Source organism: Metopolophium dirhodum, chromosome 1, assembly GCF_019925205.1.
Source record: "Metopolophium dirhodum isolate CAU chromosome 1, ASM1992520v1, whole genome shotgun sequence".
Lineage (NCBI taxonomy): Eukaryota > Metazoa > Arthropoda > Insecta > Hemiptera > Aphididae > Metopolophium > Metopolophium dirhodum.
The window spans coordinates 100,383,566-100,404,009 of record NC_083560.1 but is presented as its reverse complement, the minus strand read 5'-3'; the positions used below and the strand labels follow the sequence as shown (position 1 = coordinate 100,404,009).

General features: G+C 27.1%; 1 protein-coding gene across 1 annotated transcript; it reads left to right on the top strand.

Annotated features, from left to right (window-relative positions):
- The first annotated feature begins 13,108 nt into the window (after window positions 1-13,108).
- LOC132936944 (WD repeat-containing protein 74-like) lies at window positions 13,109-20,444 on the top strand. The gene is made up of 7 exons (XM_061003761.1): window positions 13,109-13,243; window positions 15,241-15,448; window positions 15,510-15,717; window positions 15,873-15,971; window positions 17,376-17,482; window positions 18,885-19,095; window positions 20,314-20,444. The coding sequence occupies exons 1-7, from the start codon at window positions 13,192-13,194 to the stop codon at window positions 20,371-20,373; spliced, it is 945 nt and encodes a 314-aa protein (XP_060859744.1). The 5' UTR covers window positions 13,109-13,191; the 3' UTR covers window positions 20,374-20,444.

Here is a 20,444-nt window from a genome sequence, read left to right as displayed (position 1 = left end):
AGTGCTCTGCTTATCACCAATGATTGGCCGCGAAGTTAATGGAAACGGGCAACAGGGTAAACCGATAACGGTCGAGATTCAGTGGTTCCAAAACATATATTTAGTTATTGTTTCCGAGCGATTTGGCGGTAAAGTACATTGTTTTATTTTTTTTATGTTTTTCATGGTTTTGATTATTTGAAGCCCTGTCCCTTAATAAGTAATTATTGAAAAATCAATAAATTACTTAGGTACACGCACGACTCACACGGCACACTAATTGCAGTGGCATGTAAACATGGGGAAATTATACGGAAAATAGAATATTATTAACATTTCAATTCCTCCGGCAAACTACAAAGAAGTCAAAAATTGCAAATCCATCAAATCGACTTCTGATAATGAATTCACTTACACGATATAGCCCACTAGCCCATACGAGACGACATTATTATAACATAATATTATACTATAAAAAAAAATATATTCAGTTAATTTTAGATTAGTAACTAAGTACTTGGAGTTTGAACAAACCAATTTGTTAGGTTGAGACTATTTCGACGATCTCATAATTCGTATAGGTAGTTGTGGTAGTATAGTAAATCAGTTTTAGTTTTTTGGATTAGTCGCGTGTCACGTCATATTTTGAGAAAAGTGGATAGGCCCTCGACCAGATGACCTATTAACATAAGGTTTTAGGCGGTTTGGCGGCTGGCGCCAATGTAAGTAATATTTTTTTTTTTTTTATTTGACAAGGTTATTAATTATTTACAATCTGTATTTATAGAATAATAAATTGTAATACAATAAGAAAATTAGATAAAATGAAAACAAAAATAAATAGAAGGACAGGAGAACAAAGCTTCTAATATATTGTTACAATGACGGTTGAAAAATATTAAAAATATATTTTACATAGTCTTAATTTTTTTTTTATAAGCATTTCAACTTCAAATTTTGACAAAATACGTTAACTTTTATAGCTGAGGATTGAAATTTAAAGAAGGTTCGTAAATAGGTAAATAAATTACTTTATTCACAATAGTATCATCAAATATAATTAGTTATATACCTATCATAGGCTGACCGACCGTCTTCACTCAGAATCGTTTTTCGTATACAATGTTGTTATATCACTGAATTCAAATTTAATACCATCCATTTCATTGATCCCCTTGTAACTCACTATACAGCAGAGTGACACTCACTTGCCCACTTTTTTTTATTATGGCAACATTTTAGATTTTATGACACCGCTTTTGTTACTTTTGTTGAATCAATGAGTTCTGTATTGTAAATTTGTTTAAAAATGTACCTAATTTTCTTCAGACATATAAAAAAAGATTTTAACTCTTCTTGAAATAAATAGTTTTGTACCTAATCTATTTTAAGTTATATTACATTTGGAGAATATATTTTCACAATTTACTTAAGAACCACAAATGTACGATGATGTAAATGTGCATGCAAAAAATAAATTTGTTTAAGCCAGAGTGTAAATTGTTTATTTAAATTTGTCATTGCATTAAAATTAAAACAACATACAGGGTAATATTTATATTATTGGAGTATAAGCTTTTCTTTTTATAAATATTTACTCATATGATTAAAATTGTCTTCTTAAATATAATTATTTGTATGTGTTATCAAAGTGTTGACACTAAACCATTTCCAAAAAATGTATTCTATTTCCAATACAAAACCGGAAAATCATTAGGATATTTATCTATAGGTTGGTAATTGCTGTCTGCTGACTTCATCCCATTTGCCTATCCATATAATATATGATTCAATGATTCACTTACAAATACAGCACATGCATTTAATAGATATACCTACACCAAATTAACTTATAGGTACTATATGAGCATTTTAATGTTGTTCCTCATCACCAAATTGAACAGAGCCCATAACTTGGTTAGCTTGAGTTATCAAGATAATTTGTCAGTGGCTTATATAATAATATTTTAAATAGTATTTAATCATAAACCTTCCAGTCTCTTGCCCCACAGACCACAATATAAAATTTATTGCAACCCACCTAGTTTTACTCTGTAGCTTGGCTGCTCAACTAGCACCCAATATCGCCTATTGATTATTGCTGTATTGGTATAGACTATAGGGTACCTATCTCTAATAAGTTTTTCTAACTATATGTTGTTACTTATAATTTTATGCAATAAAAACACAATTTATTGTTTAAATCATTTGATTGTAAATAAACCAAATTAATCAAATTAAAATAATAAATTAGGCAACAATGAAATTTTATTTCATTTGTTCATCCATTTATAACTATGATAATATAGGTAATCTATTACTTCAATATTTGGTATAATAGTTTAATGGGTGGAGTTGTGCTTTGCATAATTTTTAGTTTCACTAACTTTTCAATTATTTTTTTTAACACATATTTTTATTTTTGAGAATATTCGAATAACTTACCTTATATATTTATTATATTATAATCTATTACTTACCTTTATATTACTTATTATAAAAATGTGTTAGTTAGTTCAGCTAAAATATATACAATATAGTATATACTAATGTAGGTAGGTACCTAATGGGAATTGCCTATAGCTCTTCTAGTTACCCCTCCCCAGCATTTACGCCACTTGACAGTGGACAATAATAATATGCAGGTTACATTACATGCTATTGCTATTAAAGATATAAAGCACTTCTCACATTTCAGATAATCAGATCGCAGTCCTGTTTGCAGAGTCGTAGTGGTGTAGAAGAAAAATATTATAACGATAAATAAACACTATAAACACGATCTTTTCACAGTTCTAAAATAGGTAGGTACCTTCCTATACAATATTCGATATAATATTATAACTTACGAGACAAATGAACGCTTTGTGCCCGGGAAAGAACCGAGAACGCTACTGCAGTCATAACTAAGAAACGAAATTTTCACCATATAAAAAGGAGAACTTTGGCTGTGCTATATCGTTTTTATTTTTTCGTTATCGGAACTTCAAAAAAAGTTATTAAAGTTTGAATAACAGTAATAACACAAATAAAAATGGATTTTGAAACAATAAGAACTTTTTTCGTATAAGTGATATCAAAAAAATAAAAACGATATTGTACAGCCAAAATTCTCCTTTATATTTGGTGAAAATTTCGTTTCATAGTAATGACTGTAGCGTTCTCGGTTCTTTCCCGGGCACAAAACCGTTTTTGCTGTCATTTATATTTGTTTCATAGTTATGAGTTATAACTGTAACCTTCTCGGTTCTCTCCCGCGCCAAAATGTTTTTTCTATGCCGTACGTATGAAAGACGGAGACAACATATGCGGGTGCAACGTCCTCTTAAAGAAGTTGTTCTATTATGAACTTAAAAAGTTAAGAAAATTATCTGTTATTATTATATTATATGTTACGACTTATTGTAGGTATTTCAATAGTTTTATGTGAGATGCCTGTTATGAGCATGTAAAAATGTTTCATATTAACTAGCTTTAAGATTAAAATATCATAAAAAATCAATGTATTAATTCAGATAATATTCTAAATCTAAACTTTGATAATAATTAATAGGTCTATTAGGTCAATTCATTTTAAAATTAAGCCTAACATGCAAACTTGGTAACTAGCTTGGTTCTGCCAAACGAAAATTTGGTATAACGTGTGTTGTATAGTAAGTTGTATCCGCACTCACATAAGTATATCGAAATATTTTTATCTATAACGACAACAAACCATATTTATATTTGGTACATACCGTCCAATGTAGTACCTACCTCTGTAAAATCGTACAATTAATGTAGTTATACTTGTGCATAATCGTACAGTCGTATGCCATTAATATTATAGGTAGGTAGTAGGTAGGTAGTAGCCAGTAGGTAGGTAGGTACTAGGTACCTACCTATAATTACATCCCAAATATGAAATAAATATTTTTTCTTATATTGCATCAATTGTGCGTACATCGGTACCTATGGTAAGTACAATATTATAATTTCTAAAGTGTATTACCAACAAAGTAATCGAAGAGTCTTCTTCGGTCTGGTTGGTCAAAATTCTTGACATTGTCAGCATTTTTATTATATTGTTTATATTTATAGTTTTTATTTTTTCAAAACGACGACGACATATTATTTTTGAATACAAAGAATTCTACAAATAGACGAGTTTATCTAAAATCAGTATAAAATATGACCGACGAATCTCCACTGACACAAGACTGTGGCACGACTGTACTAAACGTTATACCTACCGGCTACCACTATATGCCTATATTTAGGTACCTATACGTGTATAAATACAAATCAATAGAAAAATAACTAAAAAAACAACGTTAATATAAAAAAATATCGTACCGTGAAGTTAGTCACACTATAAAAAATATCGTTGTATAGGTACCATATTATTGTATTATTATGCATAAAATATTCACGCACGGCATTGCATTGATACCGGTATATGCGCCATATGCGATGTAAGGAGGCGAGAATGTGAAACCGCTCCAAACAAGGAAATGGCCAAATACGTCCCGTCCCGCCGAGTGATATTACCTTAACAGATAAAAGAAAACTTAATACGTGTAAAAATTCAATTCGAAGTGTTCCATATTCACGCATATATATAGGTAATATATATATTTGACATATTATAATAGGTAGGTATACTTATTGTGTCGTTTTATAGTTAATAGTAATACCTATCTATCTATATATATATACAAATAAGTGTACATTTTGAATAAATTTTATAACTCAAGATTCACTAAACCAATTTCGATAACAATTTCAGGGCATATTAAGATTAATATGTAGATGGTTTCTGTGAAGTTTTTACGCTGTAGGATAAGTGGTTCCAGAGTTATGGTCTCTTAAGTGCACACCTGGCGACATGGCCAAAAACAATAACAACGTGTATACAATTATTTTTATCTCTATATATAACCCATGGAAACCATTAAAAAACAAAAATTTCTATTGTAAATCTCAAAATTCCTGTTTGAGCACCTACCGGGGGTGATCACTTCCCTTTTTAAATTAACAAAGAATGTGACTTTGTATTGGTGAAAGAATTTTCGAAATTTTCAACAGAAAAGTTAAGATAAATTTTGAACACCATACACCGAATATTAAATAACGAATTGAACAAAGTTTGAGTCATATAGAATTGGTACATTTAACGGGCAACGAAGCGCCAGCGGGATCAGCTAGTATAATATTATAATAAACTAAAATACTTGTGTATTAATGTATATATTTTATATTATGATGTACTAATAATATTTTGTAGTGATTTTATATTAAGTATATTATTATTCAGTGTTGTATAAAAAAATACTCATAATATGTAATTGTAGTAGTTTTCAAGTACCTAATTTCTACAGCAGTTGACAACTATATGAACGAGAATTATTTAGTTCTTATTTATGTACCTACGAAAAACAGCACTGCTGCAGAAAACCACTACACCCACTTGCGTCTTGCTTACATTATATATTATAATATTTTAGATTCTGAGCGGAGCAAGGAAGCTAGTGGTTTTACAATAGTGTTTTTTTTTATATCCTGTATACAAAATTTCTATCAGAAGGAGTTCTTTGATCTCCACATATAGTACCTTATCTTTTAGAAAATTGGATCAAGATGGTACATTGGTCATTTTTTGATTTTCTCAATAGTTATTTAATGCCACGGGGAAAACTACTGACAAATTACGAAAAACCACTTAAAATGGGATTTTAATTTCTAACGATTTGTTTATCACTCGTTCAACGAATAACAAATTATAATATTATAATATTAATTCTAGGTACTTAAAAGGACGTGATACCCGCATGTGTTGTCTCCGTCTTACAAGTGCGTAATATAGCTAATTCTGTACGCTCAGCAGAACACCTGTAGCTCCGTTAGTTAAAAAATAAGAGTAAATTTACCTCTTATAAAATCTAAAGGTAAGAATATTATCTAGACAACCTCGTGGGTTTTTCATTATATTTTAATTTTAAAGCGAGCTATGAGTATTTTAAAATTGTAAATTGTTTGTATATCTTAAAGTACTCATAACTTACTTAAAAATAAAAATATAATGAAAAGCCTATGAGGTTGTCTAGATAATTATCTTACCTTTAGATTTTATAAGAGGTCAATTCACTCTAATTTTTAAACTAACGGAGCTACACGTGTTCTGCTGAGCGTAGAATTTGCTATATTACGTACTTGTAAGACGAAGACAACACATGCGGGTATCACGTCCTCTTAAAGGCTATAATAATTAATAAAAATTTAAAAAATCTAGACTGATAAACCGTTTCCGCTCAGAATCGTTTTTCTTATACAATAATATTATATCATTGAATTCAAGTTTAATACAATTCATTATACATTGTCCTACTTGTAACCTACTGTACAGCAGAGCGATATTCACTTACCCGCTTCTTAATATTTATTCTGTATATAAAACAATACCTAATATATATGTATATATCTAAAGTTTATACAGTATGACTCCATAATCCTAAATCCATAAGACCATAACCCTTATAGTTAAGTACCTGCAGATGGCAGGCCCAAAAAAAATGTAAATCAGGTTGGCTCCTGAAGTTCTTAGTACCTTGCAAGTTTAAGTCTGTTGTAGACTGTAAATTTTGTTTGTTGGTACTTTTTATATTTTATTAATAAGTAAAAAAGCTTGTTATTTTCATTTTACAATATTGGACGATATTGTATAATATGACTCGTTATATCTTAATATATATAATATATTTCTTCTGTCCATTATGTAAGTATCCAACTCCTCCTAAACGGCTACACCGATTTAGATGAATTTTTTTTTGTGTACTTGAGTCTTGAGTGGGTCATTGAGTAGTTTGGATTCACAATTGGACCCGGTAGATCCGACCCGGCGAGGTGGTTGAGATTTACGTTGGAAATGTTTGTTTATAAATGGTTGCTATAGGTTATAGGAGAAATAATAAAATTAGTAGAAATTTAAAATTAGTTTTTATTTATTAATGGTTGTCATTGGTAATTTGTGTAAATCAGGTACAAGCTGCTTCTAAACGATTTTTTGCACTTTGGCTACCGAGGTGGTTGAGTTGCACTAATAGCAGGTGGATTGCCTACTTGAAATGCTGTCGCACATTGTCCGCGTTCCGACATAGGTAGTAGAATTTCCCACCATTTATGGTGGCTCTTACTGCAGCGAGTTACACCCAAAAAGAGTTGAACAAGGAATCCCAATTTTTTAAGAGTCGTCAACTTTTACGGACAACGAAGTGGGAGGATCAGCTAGTATATTATATAAAATATAAATACTTGCAGATGTTTTGGACTTTGGTATACTGAACTATAATATTATGTATTTACTAATTATGTAAATAGGTATACAGTAACTACTAGTGATGGCGAACTTTCCCGATTTTTAAACTAGTAAACTCTCCCTGGTCGAGTGGTCAACATTATACGTTTACCTGAAGGAGTTATAATTTTTTTACTATTTACTATATGATTTATATACTTGACTTTTAAAAAAATAGTTTGTTCATATTATTATATTTTATAAAATGATACAAATATTGAAATATACAGTTATAATGTTCAAACGAAGTTATTACAGACACGGAAGAGTTAAAAATTACCTCGTCAACATAAGCGATAAGCAATGAGCTCAGCTTTCCGAAAAATATAATAATAATAACAATATTCTTGAATTTTTTATTTGAATACAATGTTTTTGATAATTTTTATAAAAGCATAAAGCGTTCATAATATTTAAAAGTAAATTGTAAATGGTTTTGTAATTAAATATTCATAGAACTTATAATTTTAATTTAACTAAGGTTTGAAAATGTATAATTCAAGATTCTTTTTAAGTCTTTTTACTGGATTCCCAGATTTAAAAATAAAGTTTAGCGTAAAGCTACTAACATTTTTTATGGCAATCTTATTTAAGGACGTTGGATAATATAAATTGTTTTTATTTTGTTGTAATTATAAAGGTATTAATTATTGAAACTCGAAGCATTCTACTATAGTAGATCACCAATAATTCAAGTTAGTACCTACTTGCCTACTTAATAATTAATTTATGGAATACATTTATGAAAAATGGTTTTTTAAATTTATATATTAAAACTAAAAAAAAAGTCTAACTTTTAACTTTTACTCTAACTTAAGTTACTATTTAAACTAACTTCTAACTAATTAAGTTAGAAATTTGATAATTTTTGGAAACTATCATATTCTAATTTAGTTACTTTTTAATTTCTTATATTAAAGTAACTTAATTTTAGCTAGGTAGTTGAAAAAATTGACGAACTTGGCCAGCTTTGACTATAATAACTAGTAAGCATTAGGTAAAGCATAGGATTAATAGCGATGATATTCCTATACTAGGTATATTAGGACATTAGGTACTTTTTTAAAATTCATCGGCTATTTAAATACCAATGTTGTATATAAATATATAATATTATAATTATGTTCTATAATAGATATATAATAAATTCAATTTGTTTATACCACCGTTCACAGAACACTAAACAGGGAACAGTATAACTTTCAATTAGGTAGGTATAGACCTACTTTAGGTACTTAAATTAAATTAATGTTAAACAGTTTAAATATAATATATAAGTGGTATACACAGGTACCAAAATATTAGAATAATAAAATCTGACTAATGAGTAACATAAGACATTATATTAATAAGAAATAAGTAAATAGTAATACTATTGTTGAAAAAAACTACATAGGTACAAAGTACAAAAGTAATAAAATATTAAATTATTTAAATTGATGAATATAGCTAGGACGCCAAGGCCACATCACTACACCAGCGTTTGTTATCTTCACCTTACAAGTGCGTAAAATAATGCTATTATAATTTATAGCACATAGCAAATGTACGCTCAGCAGTAAGTTCACGTTTTGCTTCATTAGTTAATTGGTCTATATAATATATAGATTGTTTTATCATACTCAATGTTACAATAGATACTGTGGTATGTGTTTGTACTTTGTACGTCAGCTTTTTTTCGATATTTAAATGTTTAGTGACTTAGACTTATAGTACCTACCTATTTCAATATTTATTACTTATACTAGTTATACTCACAACTTTCTTAAAATAATTTTATTGATGTATCGTATACAAAACCGACGTTAAACACAGTATAGGATGTTATACCTTTAAGTTTGACAATGGATAAATTCGCCATAATATTAAAATTAACAAAGGCTCAAAGCTGTAAAGTGCTAAACGTGAACTACTGAGTGTATTTAACTACTAAATGTTCAATGTTACGCACTAGTAAGACGCGGAAACAATGAAACATATTATTATGGGTGTGGCATCCTCCTAATCACAGTTGACAGCATAAATAATATAATAATATTATATACTGTGTCCTAATTTCCTATACCTAATGGCTAATACCTTATAATGGGTAAATCTACTATACTATACTATACTTACTAATACTTATCTAATATACTTATATACGTAAAATGTGACTTATTTTAACTTGTAAAGTACCTATACTCAATATTGCTGTATTAGACATTTGGACGTAGGTAATACAAATTCGACGAAAATAACTTATAATACGATAGCCGATAGGTTATAAATTATAGCTATGAGCTAATAATGATATAAGTAGGTAGGCACCTACATATATGTTATTGTTATAGGTAGGTATATATAAAAATATACATCATAATATTGAATATTAGGTAGCATATAATATATTAATATGATATTATAACTTTTATTATTCAAATGTTTGACGATCGATATTTTATAATATTAATTATTAAGTATTTAGTATATCCACCCAAGTACGTATCTCTAGTAAGTGCAAAATGTTAAATAATGCCTTATATTGATGTTTAATGTGGTACCATCATAATTTACCGTCGCTATGTCTACATTCACCTATGAATATATTACTTTTATTATAAAATCAATGGTTTAATGTACCTACATATATTATGTACCACAGATAAATAAATTAATGCACACATATTATATCAGAACATTTTTTATTTTATATCCACAAATGTAAATCATTCCGGTAGATACATAAAGTGAAGATTTATTGTTTTACAGAACTTAAAATTCAAGTTAATTTTATTGATCACGAAATTTTAAAGTATAGATAGATATTCCAAATTAAATATTAACAAATTACTTATATGGCTATATTATATTAAGAGAATATTTAATAATATTTAAAAAAACATTTCACTCTTTAATCTGTTTTTAAGGGATTTAGTATAGGCAATTTTTATGAATGTTAAGAATAATTAATAAAATATCTTATTACAAATTATTCAAATACCATTTTAGTTGACAACTATGTTGAATTAAATCAGTTATTAATGCTTCCAGTATGATTTCAAAGCTGAAACACTTATAATAAAATGGAAAGAGGTATATTGAAGTCTTGGAGAACATAACAGTTTTTGAATATATTTAGGATTTAATTTACGATTTAAGGTAACTAATAATTTATTATACTTTTAGATTCTTTGCGGAGCGATAAATGTATTGATTTTACAATGATGTGTGATATACTTTTATACATAAATTGGATAAACACTGACTTTTTAATCTTTTTTTTGGATTTCCTGGAGTTTCACATGATAGTTGAGTGATAACGAGGTTAAAATGTTGAGTTAGGTAGTTGCTATTATATCGGTTATAACTTATAGTAGAGTTTCGCTAATTGAGTGACAGTGGGTATTTTGAAGTCAGATTGAAGGGTATTATTGGAAACGTAGAAGAGAGCTTTTGATATAATGCGAATGACTTTCGATTGGTTAGTGTTAGAAATTTTGGCTGAGCCTCAAAGCTGTATGCCGTAGGACCAAATATCAAAAAGTAGTAGTCTCATGATAGCAGTACGCGACTATTCCCCTGATAATAATCAACTGACCGACGAAATGCAAGATTCACTTCTATGCTAACAGTATTATTATAATGTTAATTTATATTAAAATTATTTAGAAATTATTGTGAAACACTTATTTTTAGATAATTTGAATTTTATTATATTTATTGAAGTATGTTTATTGTTTATTATTATTGATTACTATTAATGATAAAGACTTACTAAAAAATAATTTTTTACGTCAGTCGATCCCCAAAGAAAAATATTTATCATTAGTTGATATATTTTTCTATGATATCATGGACTTAGATATATCAATTAACAAAAAGTTTGGCTATATCTGCTAACCCAGTATGGCAATAATAATATTTATTTAATATTTATTGTATAGCAAACCATAATAATAATATGTACTACCTATAATCCTGTTAGCATTATTTTAGACATGCGCCTATACGTCCTACCAACTTACAATTTAAGAAAATATATATTAGGTATGTTTAATATAAACAAATAAAAAAAAAATGTAGCCACTGACTCGATATCAAATCCCAATTTATATTTTTGAAATAATAAAATATTATATTTCTAATATAAAAACATCAGTATAATATATAAATTGTTTTTCTCTGGTAGATATCACTATAGCAGATCGAGATGCCGATATGCTGATTGTCGATATAATATCATGAACTAAGATGTACAGGACTGTACACCGAAAGGTGGGCGGGTATGTGGGGGCACAGTCAGTGATTGTTACGAGTTTTCTTTGTTCGGAGCTTACGTAATCTATGAGAATATATTCTCAACCATATAAAAAAACAAACTAGCATAGATGCTATAAATACAAAATACATTTTCAACCATATAAAAAAGTCAAATTAATGTAATATATTCATATTTTTTTCTTTGTTCATGTTTACAACCTAGTTCACATAACATGAAATATTAAATTTTAATCGTTTGACACTGTACAGTGTACACGCACACTTTATTATAGTTTATTAAAGATTGTACCTAATAATTGTTTTGTATACAAATTACAAACATAGTAAACAAGTAACAACTGTTCTGTTTTGCTCTGTAAAAGTCGGAAGCGCATTAAAAATGAATCGATTTTTTAAGCGCCGAACTGTGGTCAAAAATTGTGTCGAAGGTTAGCAACTGTAAACGTACTACAGAGAAGTTTTTGTATAAACGCCATTTCACCAATGACGATATAATAAATAATTATGATTTATGAATTATTCGGGCCGCTGGAATATGGAAGCTAAGCAAAACAGGTTGGTTCAGTGGCGTACCTGTGAATAGTTCAACAACATACTTTAAATTTAAAAGTTCCAAGTACCTACCCACGATTCTCGAATAATACATTATTAAATTAAGGGGCTCCACCGTATCATGTTTTAAGGAGTAATATATAGGCAATTCACATGACTTCAACATTTGGGCTATGTTTATGTGTGAGTAGTAAATTAACATTAATGTATGTTTCAGGGAAGCGCTGTAATGCCGCGCCGGATAACCGTCGCCGGATGCAACATTCTCGCACACGCACGCAAATGTTAATACTTGATGAAAAAGGAAAATATATATTCTTGTTCGTATAAATATAAAAACTTCTAAAGGCTGTATTAAATTAAACATACTTCCTGAAGTTCGATTGTAATTTCGAAAAAAATGGTTGAATTTTAGACTACGCCTTTTAGGAATCACTTTTTTGATTTAAAATCAGATATACCAAAAATAAAAACAAATGTTATGCAATTATTTCATGGGATTTTTGAAAAACAATTTTAATAATTTTAGTCTTTTAAATTGAAATAGTTATTTTAAGAAAACCGTGTTTTTATATTTTGTAAGATATTTTTTTTTATGAAGGTAAAAAAACTAATGAGGAATCTCGTATTTAATTTTCAAATGTTAGATATAAAAAGAACATTTTTTATAATTTTCCAACTCAAAATAATTTGAAAATGTTCGTGATTTCGACGAATTTTGTCCTATCATGTATAATAATATGTACCTATAACCGTATACAAATACAAACAATTACCAGCCTGTCCAGCCTACAGTTGTTACTGGTCCTATTTACAAATAATAAAAATTACATTGTGAAGTTATGGAGGCCGTAATGATTGTTGTTAAATCATGGAGGCAAAAATAATGTTTTACAGTCGCGCAGAGTAATCAATAAATTTACGTCGTTTCAAAACAACTACAAGCACGTGGTTTTCGATAACACAAGTGTTCGCGACGGGTGATAAGAGACCGCATAGTAAAAACTCGACTCGCCGTTTTTGTGGAGCGAATTTTTTCAATCGTTGTTTTTTATTCAATTAAAATGGCTTGGACTTACGATGCGATAATTGGGTTCAGCAATGGAATGTTAAAAGGTAATATTTGAAGTTATTTGTTATGCTAAGAAATTTGTGTAATGCCGATTTTGATTGGTCTCCTAGTGTACCGGTAATTTAAAATAATTTCTTAATATCTAAACTCATATGAGTGCGAGGAAATTAGTAACTTGTCGTTTAGGATTGTATACATTATTTAATTAAGTTAATGCATTGATACTAAATAGTTAATAAATATAACTAACCTGATCTGTTCATGCACGCGTTACTGCGTTCATACAGGCGACAAGTATAAACCATACTTTTAGGATGTGATAGTATTTAAATATTCATTGTTCAGTCAAAGAAATTAATACTGCATAATTTATTTAAAATAACTACTTACTTACTTTTTACGATATAATAATATCACAGTCAGTACAAAAGATCAACAGCAATGTCAGTAACTAACTATATTAATGAATTAAGTGGATTATCTCGACATGTGTATAGATGAATATCATGTCTGTCATACTGACATTTAATACATACTATATACCTAACAAATTAAGTTAGTTTTTGGGATGTAGGATTGCACCATCAGTGTATTAGTGGTGTAATTTCAATTTTTAGTAGCATGGGGTAAAAGTTTTGACCAGCTCATATAACTGAGCGAAAAACTACTCTCGTCAATCGCAAATTAATTTCCACTTACATTTTTATCTCAATACAATTCCGATCTTACTAAACTAGTTATAAAAATATGGTACCTACCTCAATAGTGTTGTTTTAGATTTTTATTTGCGGGTGGAACAACTCAAATTACAATACTAAACCTGACTGCTGTAACTGAAAAATCTATAAATATTAAATACTATCAGAGATTTTTAGAAATAGCTATTTACTGAGAATGTGTTCCCAGCCCTTCCTTCCACATTGGAATTTTAGAAATATAATTATCTGGGATTATAATACTTTTGTTGTTGTACATGCCCGCATACTGATCTTTGTAAATGTAGACATAATATAGGCAGATATAATATCATTGTATTCATAATATGTCATATACTCATGTGTATATAATATTTATTATCTTCCTTCACACACCACTTTATGTTACATCTTATATCATATACACTCCCTGCTTCTATATATTCAAACTTAAAAACTATAAATTTTCATTATTATTTTTTATAATTTCCTAATGCTTCGCAATATTAATTTTTATATTTCCTCAAAATTATAAAAAAAATATGTTTTATCACCAAAAGCCAGACCATTGGTTGTTCTAGTAATATATATTTAATGTTGACAGTATGCAAAATTAATTTCTATTCAATTTGCAAGTTGTATGTACCTAAATAATTATCTTTGATTCATTTTAAATTTACTTCTCATATTTAGTAATTAAGTATGCATCTAGTCCTTGACACAACAATGATTGTTGATTAACATTGTAGGTACATGTTTATTATTATTAATATTCATTGTTACTTTAATTTATAGTAAATATTTGATAAATAAATCAAATATTTTTTAGATTTTGTGTTTTTATCAATTATATACCTTTGTTTATTGGTATCTTTAAATAAGTACCTAAATAGTAAATATTTATCATTGAGGATTCTCCATATATTTAATATAAGTTTTATTATTTTAAGTTAATTTAATAAAAATAAAATTGACATAGAATTATTTTACTGCATACATACCATAATTATTTCTATTAGTAAGAATTGTCTACTAAGTAAATAGGTAAATTTAAGTATCTAATACATTTATAAAATTTAAATTAATAAATTATAATTCTTATTGGTTATGGACAATTGGACCAAAAAAAATATATATATAAACATGAACTTTTGTTGTTATTGAAATAAGTTTTACAACTGGAAATTTTATTAATATTCTATTGCTATTTGGATGTCTAATCAAGTTAATAAGTTTCTTAGTTTTAAAAATAAATAGTTAGATTTATTTACTTACAATAATCTTAGAGTAGCTTAGGAGATTGTTAGAATTGTTGTTTAACATGTTTTAAATATTTTTTTTAACAGGTGTTGAATTTAAAAAGAACAAGTTTAAATACACAAATTTATTGGATGCATCTATAACGCTAAATAACCTTGGCTATTATGATGAAAGCAAAATTATAATAAGCTCAAAAAGAAAAATGTTATTATTCGATTTAAAAAATAAGAAAATGTCTAAGAAATATATCATTCAAGAATCAGGAAATATTATTGGTGTATTTAAAAAAAATAAGTAAGTAATTTATCACAAATATTTTGTATTTTATTATTAATAATTTATGTCTTATGATAAGTGTTTTAATTGCTGGAGTGGACAATGGAATGGTTGTGGTTAAACCTATCAAACAAACTAAAATTGTTTCGGAAAAAATAAGCACTGGATCACATTTATCATGTATTAGAGAAGTTCTTACATTAGATAAATTTGCAACAGGAGGAAATGAAAATCCGTTAAAAATATGGGATTTAGAAACGGGAAAGGTTGAATTTACTGCTAAAAGTGTAAGTTTTAATTTAATTTTTCTGTTTCTTTTAAATATGTTAACCCTATTTACCTTTTTCGAGTAATAGTACAAATTTTGTTAATAATATGTTCCTACTTAATATTAGTCCATTAGTTTTAAAGGTTTATATTTATTTTATTTTATTTTTTTCAGCCTAAACCAGATATGCTTCAACTCAAATTGCCTTGTTATGTGTCTGATATTCAATTTTTTAATAACAATAAAGTAGTAGCTTCTCACAGACATGGAGTGGTAAATATTAATTTATAATTTGTTTAAGTATAAACATTTTTAGAAATTAAAGACTAAAAATAAATTAAATCTCGTAACTTAAGGCTCTGTCAAACAGTAAGTGTTATTTTCACGTCGCTTGATTTTGTAATTTGTTACAACGCGACGTTATTCACGCGCGTGAAAGCACCACCCCGACAAGCCATTTACCACTTTAACGCACGTTATAGTGAATTCTGTTTGACAGAACCTTTAATTGAAGCAATCCATAAAAAAAAATATTTTTTGTATTTTCTATCAATAAAATCATATTACGTCTTGACACATCATACATATAAATACAAATTAATAACTGTGATGGTTAAATTATACAATTTGGTATATACTAAAAGTAAAATTATATTTATAAGAAATTATTTTCATATTAAGTTGTTACATTATGTAGATACAAATGACTAAAACTTTGAGAAAATCAGTGCAAAAACCCATAAGCTTTAAGTTATGAATTAATTAATGAAAATAATATTTAAAAATGTTGATCTTATTTGTAATGTCTTAATTATTTTATACTTTTTACTTCAAAATATTTAAACATGGTTAGTAATAAAAAAATAAATTTACTACATTATTTCCACTGTTAAGTATCTAAACAAATATATAAAGAATTAATCAAAATTATGTTTAGTTAGTGTAAAACAAATTTTAGACAGGAAATATAACTAGAAATTTGAAGTTTAACCTCCGGTAGGGATCAGAGTAATTAATACTTTTTATTTATTGACACAACATTTTTATATTGCAATGGTCATTCTTCCTAAGTACACAATAAAAAAAAAAACTCCTACAAATAAATGTATGTTCATAAATTATACAAAGACAGAGACAACAAATGTCTGTGTAGCTTAAATCAATCTAAAGATTAGGTATTACTTAATACTTAGAATCTAGATAATGGTTTGTGGAGAGCTTTATTCTCTTATAGCTTAATATATGGTGGTAAGAACTGGCTATAAACTTAAACTAAGTTAATTTATAAATTAATTATATACCTAGTACCTAAATAATAATATAATATTTAATCAATGGTTACCCTATAAATGATAAGAAATAATAATATTATTTTTTCTTAAGCCAAAAATAATGTTATGCAACCAATGGCAACAATTTATACTACCTACAAAAATCCCATGGAAATGCCTTTCCATGCAAGGTTTTCCCTAATTTTCTGGCAACTTTTTCTATTTTTCTTTCTGTAAAAACCTCATTTGGAATATTATGAACGTTTAAAAAAAAAAAATGACTCAAATCAGTCTAACAGTCTAATAGTTTTTGATTGATACGGTTACCGAAGTTCAGCTTTAGATTCTTATTAATATAGATTATCAATTACTAATGAGTAATTTTAAATTTGCTTCTAAATTATAGGTTGATTTACATGATCCATTGTCTAGTCAAAGAAGACCAGTAGCATCTTGTAAAGCAGAAAACACAGGTTTTGTTAGCTTAAGAACTATGCCAGATTACAGTGATTAGTAAGTATATTATTACGTATTATTTATTGGATGACACCGAGTACCATAAAATAATTTTAGCTTATAAGAGCAGTTTATAGTTCTATATTTATAGTTTATTACTATAGTATTCTGAGGCTTGTACTTTAATTTAATATTATGATTAACTCTCTTAATAATTAATATACATTTAAAAAATTATATTTTATACTATGTAAATGTTATTATTTTTTTTAGTTTTTGCACAAATCTTTGTTTATTTGAAATTTTATTTGTTTCATTTAATTAAAATAAATATAATATAATAACATATTTAATCTTTGGGTAATAGATTTAAATGTAGACTGAGTAGTGCCTATTTTCTTCAATTAAATTTAACTAAAATTATAAATTTATAGTAGTTTGAGTTAGAATAACCCAATTTTTAAAATTATATGACCATAATATTATATTTTTAAAAAGAGTTAAACTGAATATGTAATTTCATTAATTAAAATTTCATTTTAAATATAAAATGCGCAACATTTTGAGATAATGTTATTTATATATATAATATGTCAAAAATGTAGTCTTCTGAAGTATAGAACTTTTTTTTATTATTATTAAATACTCTTATTCTTTATTTCTATTTCAATAAAAATTTATATTGTTTTTTTTTTTTATTTGATCCACTAACTATTGTGTTGAAATAAGTTAAATTAACAAGTTATCAACTCGTTGAATGCGTACTGACGCCATTTGGCGTCATGAGGATCAATCGGGCGTCCAATATACATTTAAAATAAATGGTATATTATTCTCTACGCATGGCTGAATGTTATTTTATTATTATTTAGCGTGGAATTAACGCATGTTTTTAAATATGTATGCATACATTGTTAAGAGCAGTTTCTTTATTTTTTTTCCTCTTGGTTTTTTCTTTTATCATACACTGAGTGAAAACTGCAAAAAGACAAACGCAATCAACATGTTAAAGAATATTTAATATAAATAAGATATAAGAACTACCATTCTAAATTTCAGTTATCTTTCAATTATCTGGATTAATAAATGTAATACATTTCTGAACATTTATTGTTACTTCTAATATCAGTTTTTACTAGTAATTTATCTGGATTATTAAATATAAAAAAAATAAATAATGTTTACTTGTGATGTTAAATCATTTTTTTTCTAATTATTTATTAAGTCTTATAGTTGATTACAAAGTATTCAAAAATATTTTTAGATTTAAACTTGTTTAACTTTTATTATAATTAACAATAATAAAATATACATTTGTTATATGTAAATTTAATTCTTCTTGTTTATTATTTACATGCCATTATTGTGATAATTTTAAAATTTGGAAATGTAGTTAAGTCTCCAATAGCTATTTATTCAAATATGTTTATAACTATGTATATTATTTTTTGAATTGCAGTGAAGTAATCGTAGGAACATCCAAAGGATCTATATTTCATTATGACTTTCGTGGAAAATCTACATTACCAGTGAAAACATTTAGAGGAAGTACTGGTTCTGTAAAATCAGTATCCTGTATTAATTATTTAAACCAAATGCATGTAATGAGCATAAGTTTGGACTGTCATTTAAGAATACACAACATGAACAGTGGTGCCCTCACAATGCAGGTATTGTTATTTATATTTATAATAACTATATGATAATAATCTTAAATAATGTTTAAGATTTTTATGCAAATCCAGCCTTAGGTAAAAATAAATTTTTTAGAGAACTCTAAAAAAAAAGTAATCGTAGATACTAGATACATACATGATATTATCACTAAATGTTTATATTAGCAATATTTCTATGTACCATTTATGAGCGGGCATATGAAAATTTCTATTTTTATTATTTTTTTTAAAAAATTAATGTCGATAAAACAATTTTTGCTTGGTCAAAAAACTGAAAAATTTAATTGATAGTTCCTCGTAAGTTTTTATTGGTGGAAGTAAGAGAAAAAGTTGAGCATAAACTCAATAATTATTTATGAGCGTCTGAAGTTAAAATGTTAACAAAATTAATCTAAGTCACAAACATTTGCAAATAATTATTTTGTTAAGAAATTATAAAATGTTCAATTTTTGTAGCTAAGGATTAAAAATTTAAAACAATGCTTCTCATAAATAAATCATACTGTACTCAAAAAGATCTAAAAAATATTTTAATACTGTTATTTTTTATAAAAATTTTGGATGAAATAAAATATTCAAATGAAGAATAACAATTTTAGTTATTTTGTTGTAATTTTAAAATATTATTTGTGGGTATTTGAATCTTTTAACATAAATTATTACAATATAGTATACTGTGGATTTCAAATGCAATTTTTTTGGCAAAAATGTATTTAACTTACTGTAGTACTAATGTCTAATAATAAATTAAATTACTTTAATCACAATAATATTATAAAATTTACCTAGTTATATTATAGACTAACAGATTGTCTTCGATCAGAATTGTTTTTCATATACAATGATTATTGAATTCAAATTGAACACATCCATTACAATGACTAGACACCTAATGTACTGCAGAATATTTTCCACTTGCCCGCTTTTTTTTGTAATGTTATTATTACATTTTAACAGTTAGGTATGTTGTATATTTAATATTACTTTGTGCTACAATCCCACGTGAGAGCTGCTCATTTTTGACCATATATTGTAAGGTTTTTCCTCCTCCACATTACCAGACAGATTCGGCAAGGGGGATGGGCGGCATCAACTGGTTTTGGTCAGTGTGTGGCCTGTCTTATCGTTATATTGTTATTTATGTATATTTTCATAAATTATGTGTTAAAATTTCGAACCTATTTATTATTTAATAATTGTTATTTGTTACAGGATTATATAATTGCTAAGCCATTAGCATTATTAAGCAAGCCAGATGAAATTCAAATTTAAAGTTCTACATTTTTAACTTTGGTTTAACTATAAATATTATTTTACTATAAATATACATTTTTTTTTAAAAC